This window comes from Bicyclus anynana, chromosome 2, assembly GCF_947172395.1.
Source record: "Bicyclus anynana chromosome 2, ilBicAnyn1.1, whole genome shotgun sequence".
In the NCBI taxonomy this organism is placed as follows: domain Eukaryota; kingdom Metazoa; phylum Arthropoda; class Insecta; order Lepidoptera; family Nymphalidae; genus Bicyclus; species Bicyclus anynana.
The window spans coordinates 17,644,882-17,663,261 of NC_069084.1; the positions used below are offsets into that span (position 1 = coordinate 17,644,882).

Consider the following 18,380-nt stretch of genomic DNA (forward strand, 5'->3'; position numbering starts at 1 on the left):
TTCATGAAAGCAGTCCCCAGACGCGGCGCTAATGTCTTTTTGGCGCTCATTGTCATTTGGTACCTTACCTTTAGCCGCAGGACTTCTTCCATGAAAAGGAAGAATATCATAAATATTTAGGTTTTTCAGACAGCGATCTTTTACGCGTTTTTTAGGATATACGGCATACAACAAAATAGGTACGTCTACGTATTTAGGTTTTAGAAGTCGTATATATTTTTTTTTCCCATTTTTAGTGTAACCCCCCTACACCATAGGAGGGGTAGTGTAAACAAACAAACTCTTCAGCTTTATAATATTAGTATAGATATAGGAGTATTGATGGAAAGATCGTAGGTACTGCAATGTTCTTGTATATAGACAAGGCAGAATACAAAGTAAAAGTGAACGATCATTGATGTACCTACATTTTAATATGGTCATCAATCGTTCCGTGTAATAAGTCCTCATTCAGTTCCGGTTGTCTGAATATGGTCGTAAACATTACATTAGCTAGCGGAGTTCTTAATTGAGACCAGAGGAAAAATTACGTGACAGCCATTATTGACGTATAAAAACATGGCATCCATGTTTGTTTAGTTATTGTGAGACTTTGTGATGGTCAAACCTAACCCTCAAAATCAAAATCGAAACCAAAAATCATTTATTTCAAGTAGGCTCAGTTTACAAGCACTTTTGACTCGTCAGTTGACCATTTGTAAAGATTCTACCACCGGTTCGGAAGGCAGGTTCTGCTGAGAAGAAACCGGCAAGAAACTCAACCGTTGCTTTTTTTTAAAAAATCATACAACATTGTAATTTACAATTGATGACAATATTACAATTTCTTATAGTTTTACTTCCTGTGTGAAGGTGGAAGCTGATCCAACGGCCTCCAAGCATCTTTATCATTAAGGAACTCATCAATGTTGTAGTAACCTCGACTAAGTAAATGTTTTTTAACACATTGCTTAAAGGTATGCATTGGCAGGTCCATCACAGTCTTGGGGATCTTGTTATAGAAGAGTACACCCAAACCTACAAAAGATTTTTTTACTCTTTGGAGACGATATGCAGAAATAACTAACTTATGCCCGTGTCTAGTAACACGTGGCTGTAAATCTCCTTTTCGTTTGTACAAATTAATATTTTGTCTTACATAGACTACTTACCTACCCTACATTACCCTAGTCCTACCCCTACCCCTATCATACCTAAGTCTCAGCATTTGGTTTGGTTAGGTGAGCCCGTTCTTGAATTATAGAATTACAACGAAAAGTGGCATTGATTTTATATATATATATATATACCTATATAGATTGTAAAGTTTGTGTGTTTGTGTTTATTATATATTTTGGTGATTATTAATGAATCCTAAAATAAACAACAAATCAATTGTCATCTACATCATTATTATCAAACCATATTTGACTTAATTCTGAGCTCGAGTCTCTTCTCAGAAAGAGAGAGGTTAAGCCAATAGTAAATTTTTAATTTGAAATGTATGCCAATGCGGATTGGCAGACTTCACACACGCAGAGAATTAAGAAAATTCTCTGGTATGCAGGTTTCTTAACGATGTTTTTCCCCTCACCATTTAAGACGCGTGATATTTATGAAAAGTTGGAGGTGCATCCCGGACTGGATTCGAAACCACACTCTCTGGAATCGGAGCCAGAGGTCATATCCACTGAGCTATCATGGCTCATTTACTTATTATGACAAAATACAAATGTCATCCGGTGCTTACTGGTGGATATCATATAGTATGTAGATGATTGGTGAAACCTGCAGGTCAATCCGTTCAGTAGTCTTTAGGTTTATAGCGAACAGACAGACGAGGCAGAGGACTATGTTTTATAAAATGTATACATAAAAAATAAATAAGCCATTTATTCCACATTTCTAATTTATTTACATTTCAAATATTGTTATTAATATGTTGGTAGATTTTCTTAAATTATGTTAGTAATATTAGTGTTATCGCCGCGTTGCAACGACTTGCGGTACAGGCGGCTTCAGTGTGCTCGTGGCGTTCGAGCCGCCCACATCTCTTGTTGTGTAATTCTTTATAGGTTACTTAGGATAGGCGAGGAGAGTGACATTGAGTGGAAAAGGGGAGTGTTTGTTAACTGTCAAAGGATCCTTTAACCCTACACACATCGTTCACAAGTGCGTGACTTCACTCAAGGTCATTCTCTGCCATTCTAGGGCCTTATTTTGGCTACAGTTTGCTTTGTTTATTAAGTTGTCCTGACAAATGTTGGGAATCATAACCTTTGTTCGACATTAGTTTTCTTATTTTTATAATCACCGTTGAGTCTGATAAAAAAGTAACATTTATAATTAAAAAAAAATGAATTATAGTCATGAAAAACTTGTGATATAACTTCGATTTACTCAGTTCAGCGATACTACTTTTGCCCATTGTCCTTGTTTCTTTTTATAATATGATTTATTTCGTTTGACATTATTGATTTAATATTATTCAATTAATTGTTATTGTTCTTCTATTCATTATTTAACTCTTTAATATTGTGTTTATGGTGTAATTTCAAAAAAAGCGATATGTCACTGTGTATGCTATGTAGATATAGCTTGGCAAGTTTGTTCGTAACACTGCCGATGGTTCGCGCAGGCCGAGGGGTGTGTAGCGATGAATGAAAAACCCACGACTGATGCATCTCACTTCCGCATGATTTCACACCCGTGATTTCCCCCGTCGCCCGCATATCATGACAGTGTAAACTTGCCAAGCTATAGTTAAATTTTTTGGACACAATGCGTGCTTTATAATAATGGATGAACGTGGCTTCTTATGTTTTCTGTATTCTGAGATTAAAATCACACTACATTATAAAATGACATGTATAAGTATAAAAATAAGCAACAGTTCTTTGATACTAATTGTAGCTGGAGACGAATTATTAGATTTAAGGTTAGTTGACTTCAAGTGCTGATACTGTTCGGGGCTGTGGTTGTCCAAGGAGTGGTGTTTGATGACGTTGGCGTAGAATAGGGCGGAGGCTCGCGGCGTACGTAGGCGCAGAGGGTGGGAGAAGTCTACAGCATATAGGCCGAATTTCATGCTGAAATAGAATTTTTTTATATACAGGGTGTATCGTAATTAATCGATAAAACGCAAAAATGATACACCATGTTGATGACGGCCTCCGCGGCGCAGTGGTATGTGCAGTGGATTTAATGACGGAGGTCCTGGGTTCGATCTCAGGTTGGGCTGATTGAGGTTTCATTAATTGGTCCAGGTCTAGCTGGTGGGAGGCTTTGGCCGTGGCTAGATACCACTCTAGCGACAAAGACTTAGCGCGATTTAGCGTGTTGCGATGTCGCGTAGAAACCGAAAGGGGTGTGGATTTTCATTTTCCTTTTATCAAGTTAGCCCGCTTCCATCTAAGATTGCGTCATCACTTACCATCGGGTGAGATTGTAGTCAAGGGCTACTTGACTACAACCTAACCTGTAAAAAAAAAATGTTATGATGGTTGTTATTGATGCATTGTCTATACTTACGTGTATCCGAACATCCACTCAAAGTTGTCCATCAGGCTCCACACAGTGTAACCAATCACATTAGCTCCGTCTTCCTTAATAGCCAGCAGTACCTTCAAGAATTACATTTATAATATCCAGTTTTTTTTTATAAGAAAGAATACAGTAATCCTTGTTGCAGTCGAGTAATAAGGCACTTTCTAATTATCACATAATACTACGAGAATGGGGCGCGGGTGAAACCACAGGGCATCAGCGATAATTTTTCGCTCCTCCTCTTTAATACCTGCGAATATCATGAGTCATGATTTTTTATCATCATCATCATGATTAACAGCCGATTATAAGCCGGGTCAGTGGGAATAAAAACACAACTGCCTTTTTCACCAGAATTATCGCATATAATCTATTGTATTTATAATACATAAGAATAATCAATGATAATACATGGGTATTTATGCACTTTTACATATAATTATTGATTTTTTCCTCACACCGATCTCTCTTTTGTCCTCTCTGTACCATATATCCTTTCCCTCCAACTCGTCGACCGACTACGTCACTTTCTCTGCTCTGATTGGTCAATGTTTCTCTGCGTCAACGCTATTGGCTGTTACAGTAAACTTACGTCTAAAAATCTAACAAATAATTAATCACATTTAAATAGTTGAAAGAGAATAGCTTAATTAATTTATCTACTTCCAAATTTACGGAGTATCGACTGTGGGATTTGTGGCCATCTTTAACAGAACCTAACACGATGGACGTCCAATGTTGGACATAGATCTCTAGCATCTACTTTCAAAAAACGTTTGCTCACAGACGATTTACGATTCATGTACTGACAAGTCAATCCTCAGGCTCGACTAGGCTTAAGTATTTTATTAACACCTAGGTGTTAGTAACTTTAATGTTAACTAACACCACAATGGCCCCATCTATACTAATATTATAAAGAGGAAAACTTTGTTGTATGTTTGTTTGTTTGTTTGATTGTAACGAATAGGCTCAAAAACTACTGGACCGATTTTAAAAATTCTTTCACCATTCGAAAGCTACATTATCCACAAGTAACATAGGCTACATTTTATTTTGAAAAAAAAAAGAGGGTTCCGTAAGATATTTGGGTTTTTCGGACACAAGGTGTAAAAAATCAACCAGAAAAGTAGGGTAGGGGTAGGTAGGAGTAGGGTAGGGGTAGGGGTAGGCTATGGGTAGTCGAGTTTCACGCGGACGAAATCGCGGGCGTTGGCTTGTTTGTGAATAAAAAGATTTTTTTTTATTGTTAATTACCTCTCTCAAGTATTCACGTATGAAGTGGATGCGTTGCGTGTCATACAAGCCGGGGTCGCGAGTCGCGAAGCCGTTCTCTGTTATGAGGATGCTCACATTGTTGTACCGCTCTTTGATCCAATTGATTTGTCGGCGCATACCCGACGGTGTTACCTGTACATTATATGCCATACAATTTATATATCCCGTGCATTTACCCGTATCTATACTAATACTATAAAGCTGAAGAGTTTGATTGAACGCGCTAATCTCAGGAGCTACTGGTCCGATTAGAAAAATTCTTTCAGTGTTAGAGAGCCCATTTATCGAGGAAGTCTATATATTATATATTGTCCCCGTATTTCTACGGGAACGAGAACCACGTGGGTGAAGTCAGCGAGGCCACAGCTAGTATACGATAAATTATCCCGTAAAAATCTGTTTCTCGTGGAATGTGTAAAAATCTGAGTAAACTGAAGGAAACTTACCGCTATCATTTTCAAATCGCTGAAAGCCCACTTGGGGTCGGTCTCCAATACCACATTCAGCTCCTTTGAGCCGAAGCTGAACCAAGTCCCGGGTGTCTCGTCCTCATGAGCGGCTCTGACTAGACGGCTGGTGTACTGGTTCAAACTGAAGAAATCGTATGTGCCTGAAACCGGAGTTCTGTACTATTGAATACAGTTCGAATGATGTTTGTACTGTGTTTGTTTGGTAGCCAGGTGTCGAGTTAATGCGCACGAGTTATATTTACAGACCAGTGGCGCTAACATGTGACCAACTAGATACTCTCGTGAAGACAAACAAACAAAATTCATCCAATGTCAATGCAACCGCTTTCATTGCGTTGGGACGAAAGTAATGACAACTCCGCCATTAATGGACGATATTTTGTATATTTCTCTTCACTTGGTCGCATGTTAGCGCCACTGAAAGTCAAAATGAAATGAGGAGATCCGCAGAAGAACCAGTCACCGAAAAAACTCAACGTTGCGAAGCTAAAACTTCAAAATAAAAGTCTTTACTTTCTTTCTTTCTGAAGTGGCAATTGCACTTGACACATATTTCGAAAAGCCGATGGACGCTGCGGTAGCCCAGTGGATATATCTACCTTCGATTCCGAGGGCTAGGTTCGAATCCAGTCCGGGGCATGCACCTCCAACTTCTCAGTTATAATGTAAATGGCATAATTTTGGAATTCCTTGAATACTATATCTGCATTATTGTGTAATTGCTTTGATTTTATACTAATAATTTAAAGAGGGAAGAGTTGAAAAACTCTTTCACTGTTGGGAAAATACACTAGCCCCGGGTGCTATAGGCCATATTTTAAGCCCCTTAGTCCAACAGGGTGAAACCGGGTGAAACCACGCGGTTTCTGCCAGTTGATCATATTTTGATAATCATTGTAAGTGTGGTATTTAAAAATGGGTATAAACACTTCAAATAAGCATTTAATGATATTAATAAAATATTAGCCAAAGCCTTTAAAATTTACTAAAGGTATACCTAGTGGATTAAACAATAGTCCAAATAGTGGAAACCGAACTTAGTAAAAAATTTTAACAAAATATACCTTGTATTAGTTTCTTCTCCTCTTCTGTAAAAGACGGTAACCTTGAATATGGAAAGCCTTGCTTCTTGCTGTACTCTGCCATTATCTCCTCCACGGCAGGTGGCCAGCCACCTTGCTCCGTATAAATGGGATCCGAGTAACGCCCAGTCTGAGAGAAGAATGCTGAATTTTAGGCCAAAGTTCGTCGTCATTAACCCACATTCGGCTCACTGCTGAGCTCGAGTCTCCTCTCAGAATGAGAGAGATTAGGCCAATAGTCCACCACGCTGGCCCAATGCGGATTGGCAGACTTCACACACGCAGAGAATTAAGAAAATTCTCTGGTATGCAGGTTTCCTCACGATGTTTTCCTTCACCGATTGAGACACGTGATATTTAATTTCTATTTTCGTGATTTTAAGGCCAAAGTTAACGTCTATAACGGTAATCAGTCGCGAAGACTGAAATTTTCTCATAGATAAACCTTTCATGTGTTTTTTAGTCTGTATGTGTTTTGGATGAGTACGTCAAACTAAGGCGGAATTATATTTGTCTGACGTGTCGTGTCGTGACGCGTAACAGAATCGGTATCGTACTTTTTGTATACGGCACATTAGAAGCTAACTATGGGCCTCATAAGAAAGCTCAGAGTCACACAGCGGGCGATGGAACGAGCTATGTTAGGAGTATCTCTGCGTGATCGAATCAGAAATGAGGAGATACGCAGAAGAACCAAAGTCACCGACATAGCTCAACGTGTCGTGAAGCTGAAGCTGGGCGGGGCACATAGTTCGAAGAGCCGATTGACGTTGGGGTCCCAAAGTGCTGGAATGGCGACCCCGCACAAGTAAGCGCAGTGTTGGACGACCTCCCACCAGGTTGACATCAAGCGAGTCGCAAGGATTCGCTGGATGCAGGTGACTCAGTATCGTGATGTTTGGAAGTCCCTACAAAAGGCCTATGTCTTGCAGTGGACGTCCATCGGCTGATATGATGATGATGATGATGACGACATGTCACAACACAAACTCATTAGTGCCATAAATGCCGTTTTAAAGTATGCTTTGTATATTTACTTGATAAAACCTAACCAGTTTAGATAGTTGTGGGGCCCCATTTTTTTATTTGCACTTCGGCCCTTGGTTACCTAGCTACGCCACTGGTCGTAAACTGTCGATAGCGAATGTTATTTGCATACATTTTGTAAAATTCGAAGCGTTTGCGATCGTAGAACGAGAATCGACGTATCACTTGGCCGAGATATGTGGAGATCCGAAGAGAAAGAAATATAAGGATATAATGAGCTATCTCTGCCAATCAAAGCATACTCATAAATTACATACCTAATTAATGTTTCTTAATTCATTAAATATTATTTAATTTGTCGATTATTTTTCACTTAATTAAATGGTATCATAAAGCTCTTTATATAGGAAATAAACACATGGATTTATAAGATTTAACTTACTCCAAATTCTCTTGCAAGTTCTGTTAACTCTTCATCTTCCTCTGACAGAGGCTCCAGCCATATAGGGTTATTGGCAATGGACACCTTGCCTGCAAAATATGAACCCCATCACGATCTATTGTTTATTCGATTTTTGTAAGTTACCGGACCCCCCGCGGTTTTACCCCCTTAGTTTCCGTTCCCTTAATCTACCTAATATAATATTTTATAGTCCATTTTACTCGAAGATAAGTTATATACTCAGAGCCACAATTATCCGCCCACTTTAATATACTCGCGTCATTTGTTCATAAATTTCTGATTCAGTTTTTAACATGACTCGATATTCACGTATGGAATCGTAACGACCTTATTAAACGAATAAAAATTGTGTACTATTTATTACTATTGAATAATATAGCTTTAGAATGAGGGTAATTAAAAACAATGTTTCATATTCCGATATACGTTAAGCTACGAACTTTTCAAATGTCCCTAAACTTGCCATTAGTTATAAAATTCTTGCCATTAGGTAGAAAGAGTTTATAAAATGGATTCGATAGGAAAGCGTAAGAAACAAACTCACTTTCGCTTATAAAATTATTATAGCTGTATGGATGTTTTGGGCCATAAACGGCATTTTCCGTTGCAATAGATAAATTCTGCACAATGACACATACGCTTTTTTAAATTATACGAGAGAAATTCAAATTCAAATTCAAAATTCATTTATTTCAAGTAGGCTCAGTTTACAAGCACTTTTGACACGTCAGTTGACTATTTGTAAAGATTCTACCACCGGTTCGGAAGGCAGGTTCTGCTGAGAAGATACCGGCAAGAAACTCAACAGTTGCTCTTTTGAAAAAGTCATACAGTATTACAATTTACATTTGATAACAATTAAATTACAATTTCTTATAGTTTTATTTCCTGTGTGAAGGTGGAAGCTGATCCAATGGCCTCCATGCACCTTTGTCGTTAAGGAACTCATCAATAGTGTAGTAACCTTGACTAAGTAAATGTTTTTTAACACATTGCTTAAAGTTGTGCATTGGCAAGTCCATCACAGTCTTGGGGATCTTGTTATAGAAGAGTACACCCAAACCCACAAAAGATTTTTTAACTCTTTGGAGACGATATGCAGAAATAACTAACTTATGCCCGTGTCTAGTAAGACGTGGGTTTAGATCTCCTTTTCGTTTGTACAAATTAATATTTTGTCTCACATAAACTATACTGTTATATATATACTGACAGGCTACTGTTAAAATGCCTATTTCTTTAAACTTTTGACGAAGGGACTCGCGTGATTTTAGTTGATATATTGCTCGAATTGCTCTTTTTTGAAGTACAAATATAGAATGTATATCAGCAGCCTTGCCCCACAACAAAATACCGTAAGACATTACGCTGTGAAAGTACGCAAAATAAACAAGTCTAGCTGTATCAACATCAGTAAACTGTCTTATTTTTCTCACTGCAAAAGCAGCTGAGCTGAGTTTACCTGACAGTTTTTCTATATGAGCACCCCACTGAAGTTTAGAATCCAAGGTCACTCCCAGGAAAACTGTGGAATTCTCTATTTCTAGTGTTTCACCATTGATCATTATAGACTTATCTAATTTTATAACATTTGGTAATGAAAACTCAATACATTTAGTTTTCTTTGCATTTAAAAGTAAGTTGTTAACAGTGAACCAATGCGACACATGCGATATGGCACGGTTTACATCGTCGGAATTATCTTTACTTCTGTCACTCTTAAAAATTAGGGATGTGTCGTCAGCAAACAGTACTATCTCACAGATGCCGCTAACATGGTGTGGTAAATCGTTTATGTACACTAGAAATAGAAAAGGACCCAGAATTGAACCCTGTGGGACGCCCATTGTGTTAGAAAAACCGCGAGACTTTGAATCATTTATGCATACCTTTTGTGTTCTATCACTAAGATAAGAGGCGATGAGATCGAGTGCAACACTTTTTATGATAAATGAGATAAAAAGATAGAATCACCACAAACACACAAATGAAGGACAAAGTTCAAATAGATAGCTACCATGGTAATGTGGCTTATAAGTGTCGTTGTAGATCCTCCAAGCCTTCGCGTGAGCCAACAGAACATTCTTGTTACACACGTAGGGCCCAAGAAGATCTTCCTTGACCATGGGCACTATGTCACCGACGTTGTACATGTGGTCACACAGTATGAGTGGCTCATTGATGGTGATCCACGTCTTCACTCGGTCGGCGTAGTGGGAAAACACGATCCCTGCGTAGTCCGCAAACCAGTCTACTATGAGAGGATTTGCCCAACCTCCTGAAACATATTTTAACCATTTTTGGTCTTAGAGAGAGAGTGTAAAACGTAAAAGTTAAAATAAAATTAGTCATACTAGTTATCGCCGCGTTGCAACGACTTGCGGTACGGACGGCTTCAGTGTGCTCGTGGCGTTCGAGCCGTCCACATCTCTTGGTGTGTAATTCTTTATAGGTTACTTAGGATAGGCGGGGAGAGTGACTTGAGTGGAAAAGGGGAGTGTTTGTTAACAGTCAAAGGCGCCTTTAACCCTACACACAACGTTCACAAGTGCGTGACGTCGCTCAAGGTCAATTTCTGCTATTCTAGGGTCTTATTTTGGCTACAGTTTGATTTGTTAATTAAGTTGTCCTGAAAAATGTTGTGAATGATAGCCTTTGTTCGACATTAGTTTTCTTATTTTTGTAATCACTTCTGAGTCTGCTAAAAATACGCTATACGTATTAATACGTTAGGTAATTTAGGCCGATCGACATTTGGGAAACAGTGTTAAATACTGAAACAGCGAATAAAAATACGTATGGAAGCTCATTTGACTTGTCATGACCTCTAGAAAAATGGTGCAAAATTTCAGCTCTGCACAGAAACAATTGCCAAAGTTTTAAACAACCAAAGATTTTTTTAAAAAAAATAGGGCTCTACATAAATGGAAATTACTCCAAAACTATTGGTGTTAGAGATTTTTTACATTTTTATTTTCATTCTTTACAAATTTAGAGTTTAGACTAATATATAAAGCTGAAGAGTTTGTTTGTTTGATTGAACTCGCTAATCTCAGGAACTAGTGGTCCGATTTGAAAAATTCTTTCAATGTTAGATAGCCCATTTATCGAGGAAGGCTATAGGTTATATATTATTCCCATACTTCTACGGGAACGGGAACCACGGGGGTAAAACCACGCGGCGTCAGCTAGTTTTCTAATAAAAATATTAAATCGTGTAACTTAATCTCTATTGATAATATATTTTATTTAATGTTTAAACTGGGTTTCCGGGCGGAAAAATCCTTTCTAGAGCTTGACAACTTCGTTCGATACACTCCCGATGTACCGCGCGGGCCGGAGGGCGTGTAGCGATGAATGAAAAATCCACGACTGATGCACGTCACTTCTCCGCGCGCACGATTTCACCAACGCACAGTCTTTCCCCCTGTCGCCCGCATATCACGGGATTGTGATCAACGAACTTGCCAGACTATACACACGTATTTTTATTCGCGGTGTCAGTATTTCCCAGATGTTGATTGGCATAATAGTATAAAAATTATTAACTCTGGTTTTAAAACCTGCTCATGCTCATCACACAAACATTTTTGAGTTGTGAGAATCGAGTCCACTGCCGCGGATGCAAAGAGCAGGGTCACTACCCACTACGCCACACGGCTAGTAGAATTAATAGCTAAATAGAAGCTTATAAGAGTTTACCAAGAGATTGTATGTTCTGAGGCAGATCGTAATGGTACAGGGTCACTACTGGCTCCACTCCGCTCCTCAACAGGCCGTCGATTAGTTTATTGTAGTAACCGACGCCATCTTTGCTGATCTTGTTAGAGAACCCAGTCGGTAGTATCCTGCTCCAGGCTATGGAGAAGCTGAAATGTTTATAAAAAAAGTCCAACCAACTTCAAAATTATCACATAATATTATGCTGCCACTAAAAAGCGGAAAATAGAATTGTCTACTATCTACTGATCGGCTTATAGGTTTTTTATACAAGTTAGCCCTTGACTACAATCTCACCTGATTGTAAGTGATGATCTAACTTTCTAGGAGGAATATGAACACACCCTTTTCGGTTTCTACACGACATTGTACCGGAACGTTATATTGTTAGGTGGTACGTCTTGGCCGGTAGGGTTAGCCACGGCCGAAGCCTCCCGCAGCACCAGACCTGGACGAATTAAGAAAACCTCTATCGCCCCAGTCGGGGATCAAACCGATTACCTTCGTCTTCTACATCCACCGCGCACCCCACTGCGCCATGGAGGTCGTCAAAACCGGTTGGTAAATAGTAAGTAAATACGGGCAGAGCCAAAGAGCATTTTGAAGTTTTAATTAGTTTTTTGGCTTTCTTTTTTTAAATCGGTTATTTTTTTTTATTCTTTACAAGTTAGCGCTTGATTATAATCTCACCTAATGGTAAGTGATGATGCAATCTAAGATGGAAGCGGGTTAACTTGTTAGGAGGAGGATGAAAATCCACACCCCTATTGGTTTCTACACGACATCGTACCGGAACGCTAAATCGCTTGGCGGTACGTCTTTGCCGGTAGGGTGGTAACTAGCCACGGCCGAAGCCTCCCACCAGCCAGACCTGGACAAATTAAGAAAATCTCAATCTGCCCAGCCGGGGATCGAACCCAGGACCTCCGTTTTGTAAATCCACCGCGCCTACCACTGCGCCACGGAGGCCGTCAATTAAAACAAACTCAAAGAAATTAAAGTTACAGATTAGCACTGATAATAATATTATAAATGGTTAAATTTTACAATAATTAACGTATTGTTGTACGCTCTTCTTCGTAGGTTTTAAATCTCAGATCTATACTTTTTATCATGTAATAATTGTCAACAAACTGTGATAGCCCAGTGGCAATGGATATGACCTCTGCTTTCGACTCGGAGGACGTAGGTTTGGATCCGGTCCAGGGCTTTCAACTCCAACTTTTCAGCATTTGAAGAAATTGAATATCATGGTGAAGAAACATCGTGAGGAAACTTGAGAAAACATGAGAATTTTCTCAATTCTCTACGTATATGTGAAGTCTTGCAATCCGCAATGGTCCAGTGTGGTGGAGTATTAACCTAACCCTTTTCATTCTGGGTTGTTGATGATTAATGATGAATAATAATAATAGTGTTGTTAATGAATAATAATAATTCTGTTGGATCAAGAGTCGGATGCAGAAGGCAGTGACTCTTGAGACGGCGCGTATTGTGAGGAGGTTCCTCACTCTGGAGCCCTGACCACCGGTTGCTTGGGCACTCAAATGTCCCGCAGCGGGAGGGTTATATTTTTGTTGTATAAGTTTTTAATAGTGTTTTTTATATTTTGTATGTTTGTTAAAAATTAAAATAAATAAATGAGAGTAATAAAAAAAAGTGTTGTTTTATAATGATACCCGTATTGATTTAATTCTTACTGAATTAACGGAAGTATGTTGCAGATTTTGAGGTAATTAATACTTTTGACTTTAACAATTTTTTTTTAATTGTTAGCCTTTGACTACAATCTTACTTGATGGTAAGTGATGATGCCATCTAAAATGGAAGCGGGCTAACTTGTTAGGAGAAGGATGAAAATCCACACCCCTTTCGGTTTCTACACGACATCATGCCGGAACGCTAAATCGCTTGGCGGTACGTCTTTATCGTTTTTTAATTGATACTCACCGGTAAAAGTGCAGCCCCAAGGTTTTTGCCATATGTATATCCATCCTCCACTGGTGGTAGGAGTCGCAGGCGATGTCGCCGCTCTGACCGTCCGCTGTCACGCTCGGAGTATTGTGCAGCATTATGTCCCAAACATTCCTACCTTTATCTATGGAATACACAAACGTTACATTTAAATTAAAGCCTCAAAAGCTCAAGGGTAAGTAGACTCATCACTGACAGGTCGTAGTCAGTTACTTTGGTTCATCTGTGGATCTCCTCATTTATGTTTCGATCATGCACAGATATACAAAGCATAGTTTTATCGTCTGCTAAGTGTTTATATGAGGCCCATAATTAGAGACAAAATCTTTGTTTTACTTGACACGCATTTTCAAAGACTTTCGGCTTTGTCTTTGCTTTTGGTTTTGAAGAACTTTGACCGAAAATATGTCACGTAGTTTTCCGAACGCCAACCAGCCTATCTAACTGGATTCAAGTAGGAACGCGTCTACAAAATATATTTTTTAAATATATAGGTATATACTCGCAACAATGATACTTTTAAAGCAACTGTTTGAATATATGTCCCGCTGTGGATGGATACAGACTGTTGATGATTATAATTTATAATGATGTTATAAAATATGAGCGCCATCTAGTAAAACATTGGACTGCAATTTGTTATCAAAGGCCATTATTAAAGAGCACTTTAAAAGACATTATATTGATTATTCAGTACTGACCATATCCCTTTAAGTACTCTTGTAGTTACGAGTTACCTACGTTAAAATAATACTAAGTCAATTATCACTTAATTATAACCCGTTTCTATAATTCTTTTAACCAACAGCGAGGCATAATATGTCTGTGAGACCAGCTGGGCTATTAACTTTTTGTTTTTTTATCAACCTATTAAAATAAACATCAAATCAATAGATAAAATGTCATTTACCTACTGTGTGATATCTACCAGTAAGCACCGGATGACATTATACATAGAATCTCATTTTCGTATATACTCTGCGCCACGAAACAAGTCCCGTAGACGCGGCGCTAATGTCTTAATGGCGCTCATTGTAATGGCGGTCTTATTTTCATTAATGTAAGGCGATGTAAATTTTACTTCCGTGGCGCGGAATCTACGTCAACTAGTATGTCAAAGATACGGAATAAGAGCTCACTTACAACTTTTAGTCGGCCGATTATAGAACAGGTATTATGTATCGATCGGTCAACTAAAAATTGTCAGTGAACGGCCACCCTAAGCCTGCCTGTCATTTTAAAAATTCAAATAAGTTTTCCTACCAAAAACGATTTTCGTTGAGATTTGGGATAGCTGCCGTATTACCCATCCCCCATAGTCCGTTCAACCTGCAACGTCAAAGTAGGTGCAGGTTTTAGAGTTTTGATGCCAACCCGGTCTGTGAGACCGGGGTCACCGTTTACGCGAAGACAGGTTCTGATTGATTCAAAACCGAACAGCTGGACCTGCCACGTTACACATGATTATATTGTTATCATCCGAAGCCCACCAATACGCACTGGAGCAGTGTGATGGGTCTAAGGTTCAAATTCTCTCCAAACAACTCTCTGGAGATCAGGTCTTCTTTGTTCTATAAGAGCTCAGTTTTAAGGATAGCTATAAGACGATTAGTACTCTGTGACAAAATCGACATACTTACCAAGAGACTTCTTTTTTAAAAGTTAGTTAAAAATGTTAGTCAGGGATTCGTAGAACATTTTTTTACAACTGATTACTAACAAGTTAATTTTTCGTGAGTAGCGTCATCTTGATGAGCTGCACAGAATTTTTATTTCCTGATAACTAACTCAGTTAGCTACCAGAATCAAAAATTTTCCTCAATAAAAAAGTTGATCGTCTCATCGATGAAGCTACTCACGAAAAATGTTCTGCGGGTCCCTGCCTTTTTTAATTTTAACAAGTTAGCCCTTGACTACAATCTCACCTGATTGTAAGTGATGATGCAATATAAGATGGAAGCGTGCTAACTTGTTAGGAAGAGGATGAAAATCCACACCCTTTTCGATTTTTACACGACATCGTACCTGAACGCTAAATCGGTAACTAACCACGTCCGAACTATTATGTTAATGAAGCCGCAGGAAAATGTTAGTAAATAATAAATAAGAAATAATTATGGTTTAATTTGTATTAAAAGTATCCACAGAGAAATGTTAATGAATAATAAATATGTAGTAAAATGTAACCTGCAATTACTACAACCAGTAATAATCCAGTAGTAAAGAGCTATAATCTTAGTTGACCTTTTTAATGGTAATCTGAAAAAAAAAACAGGCAAGAGCGAGTTTGATTCGACGCGTTTTTCTGAAGTTAAGAAAAAGAAAAGTTTGCCTCTAGCTATGTTACATAGATAACGATTCTCTTTCTACCAACGCTAACTAAAAAAATTATGGTACTGACATATCCGATTGATAGGTTGTCAACCAAATTGTCAAAAATTGTCAAAACAAATGACATCTGTATACATTTATAGGGTGCCGTACCTTATCGGGAAAAACGAAACCCTTTTAAGGTCATTTTGTTGTTCGTCTGTCTGTATTTTAAGACTCAAGACTTTATTTCGGGAATACGTCGAAGCATTAAGTTGAAATTTAAACCGTATACTCAGGTCTATTGTTCCATGAGGTTGTGAGAAAATCAAACTTGAATATAAATTTTCTAAATAAACGCGCGTAAATCGCATAGTTAGACACTCTCAAGGGAATCCAATCTCATAAGGCTCAAATAAAATTTGGCAAGTAACATCGTTATATAGACCAAATACAAGGAAAAATCTCAAATCTCATTTGTAATTAAATAAAAAACAGGGGTTTGAAATTACGGAAAAGCTCGGCAAAAACTGCGCAAATGGATTCCTGAACACAAGGGCTAACTTGTGTTGTGTTGTAAGGGCTATTGGTAGTTAACGTATACCTCGGTGTGCGAGTCCGATTCGCACTTGTCCAGTTTTTTAGTTTTCGAAGCGTTAGCGTTTGTAGAAGATAACTTGGCTACACGTTCAAATTAACCGTTACTTGTGTGTTCTTTTTTTTTTTGAATGTGTTGGCACATTCTTACCACTGGCGTTCCAGGCACCTTCAACTTGGTATGCGGACGTGGCTGCGCCGAACTGAAACCCTGGAGGAAACCTCAGATCTTCACACCAGCTACCTCCCCATATAAGACTGAGTACACTGTAAATAAGTTGAATGTAAACATTCACTCTTCATCATTGATAGCTCTCGTGGCAGTGGTATACGCGGTGGATTCACAAGATGAAGGTCCTGGGTTCGATCCCCGGCTGGACCGATTGAGGTTTTCTTAATTGGTCCAGCTCTGGCTGGCGGGAGGCTTTGGCCTTGGCTAGAAACCACCCTACCGGCGAAGATGTACCGCCAAGCGATTTAGTGTTCCGGTACGATGTCGTGTAGAAAACGAAAGGGGTGTGGATTTTCATCCACCTCCTAACAAGTTAGCCCGCTTCTATCTTAGATTGCATCAATACTTTAAGGTTTGACGGCCTCCGTGGCGCAGTGGAATGCGCAGTGGATTTACAAAACGGAGGTCCTGGGTCCAGGTCTGGCTGGCGGGAGGCTTCGGTCGTAGCTAGTTACCACCCTACCGGCGAAGATGTACCGCCAAGCGATTTAGTGTTCCGGTACGGTGTCATGTAGAAACCGAAAGGGGTGTGGATTTTCATTCACCTTCTAACAAGTTAGCCCGCTTCTATCTTAGATTGCATCAACACTTTGAGATTGCAGTAAAGAGCTAACTTGTAACTTGTAACGTAGGCCACTTCTTTTTACTTCCAACTTTTGGGTTTTTTATTATTAGCAAATCTGCCTAAAAATAACCATTATATATCCATATGTAACTGTGACTAATCGACTCAAATATAACATATTTACGAAAACAATTTAAATAATCAATTATATAATATTAGGAGGAGGATGAAAATCCACACTCCTTTCGGTGTCTACATATCGAACCGGAACGCGAAATCGCTTGGCGGTATGTCTTTGTCGGTAGGGTGGTAATTAGCAACGAACGAAGTCTCCTACCAGCCAGACTTGGACCAATTAAGAAAACCATTTTTAAAATGTTTGTCTGTTTGTCCAGACTAATCATTAGAACTGGACCGATTTCAGTAGGACTTTCACTATAATATAATGCAGGTTATTGAGCAACATATAAAATCCTTTTTATTCCGAAAAAATCAATGGTTGAAAATGCGGGATAGTGCAAAAAAAATTGCAATCTCAAAATAGTAATTAGATACCGGCGACTTCGAGTATTCTGGAAACACATATAAAAAAAACAAACTCCGACAATTTGAGACACTCCCTGACACTCCTAATTTTTGAAGTTTTTTAAAAAAATACTAGGTAGGTATTTATATATTTTTAAAGAATATAATCAATTCTACAATCGTTAAGTAACCTATAATGTATTTTAAAAAAAATGTGTCAACTCTGTTAACGTACTTTTTATTGTAAGCAAAATATTAACGTCATTATATTGTTTTGAAATAATTTAAAATTTTAATTGGAAAAAAAAAATATTTACCAAAATACTGTGACGCACAACATTGCCACGAATTGGACAAACACACACAACTTGCTATACTTATATGTTTACACTGAATGTTTACACTTTTCTGTCGGATTTATAAGAATGAATCCTTAACTACCACGCAACTAGGTGGTACCATATTATAGCAATCAAAGTTCACAATTTACATACTAGGTATGTTAACAAACAACCAATTATTTCACTCGAATTATATATCATACGTTCACGGTAATTGATAAATATTGAATATTATGTGTTGTGCCAGGTTCGATTCTCTTTCTACAAACTGAATGAATGTAAAGGGAATGACAGATCTTATCGAAAACTTG

At 38.4% G+C, this 18,380-nt stretch overlaps 1 protein-coding gene across 3 annotated transcripts; it reads right to left on the minus strand.

Annotated features, from left to right (window-relative positions):
- Positions 1 to 1,850: 1,850 nt before the first annotated feature.
- LOC112044656 (myrosinase 1) lies at positions 1,851 to 18,350 on the minus strand. 3 transcript variants are annotated; one of them, XM_052886719.1, is made up of 11 exons: positions 18,046 to 18,345; positions 16,558 to 16,673; positions 13,476 to 13,623; positions 11,508 to 11,674; positions 9,823 to 10,083; positions 7,785 to 7,873; positions 6,338 to 6,485; positions 5,250 to 5,413; positions 4,783 to 4,935; positions 3,511 to 3,602; positions 1,851 to 3,068 (listed from the first exon to the last, which is right to left on the minus strand). In XM_052886719.1, the coding sequence occupies exons 1-11, from the start codon at positions 18,066 to 18,068 to the stop codon at positions 2,834 to 2,836; spliced, it is 1,596 nt and encodes a 531-aa protein (XP_052742679.1). In that variant the 5' UTR covers positions 18,069 to 18,345; the 3' UTR covers positions 1,851 to 2,833. The 3 variants fall into 3 exon arrangements, with proteins under 3 accessions (XP_052742679.1, XP_052742683.1, XP_052742691.1); XM_052886723.1 differs by lacking the exons at positions 1,851 to 3,068; positions 3,511 to 3,602 and adding an exon at positions 3,611 to 4,127 and having other exon boundaries at positions 18,046 to 18,350; XM_052886731.1 differs by lacking the exons at positions 1,851 to 3,068; positions 3,511 to 3,602 and adding an exon at positions 3,611 to 4,099 and having other exon boundaries at positions 18,046 to 18,347.
- Between the last annotated feature and the right edge of the window lie 30 nt (positions 18,351 to 18,380).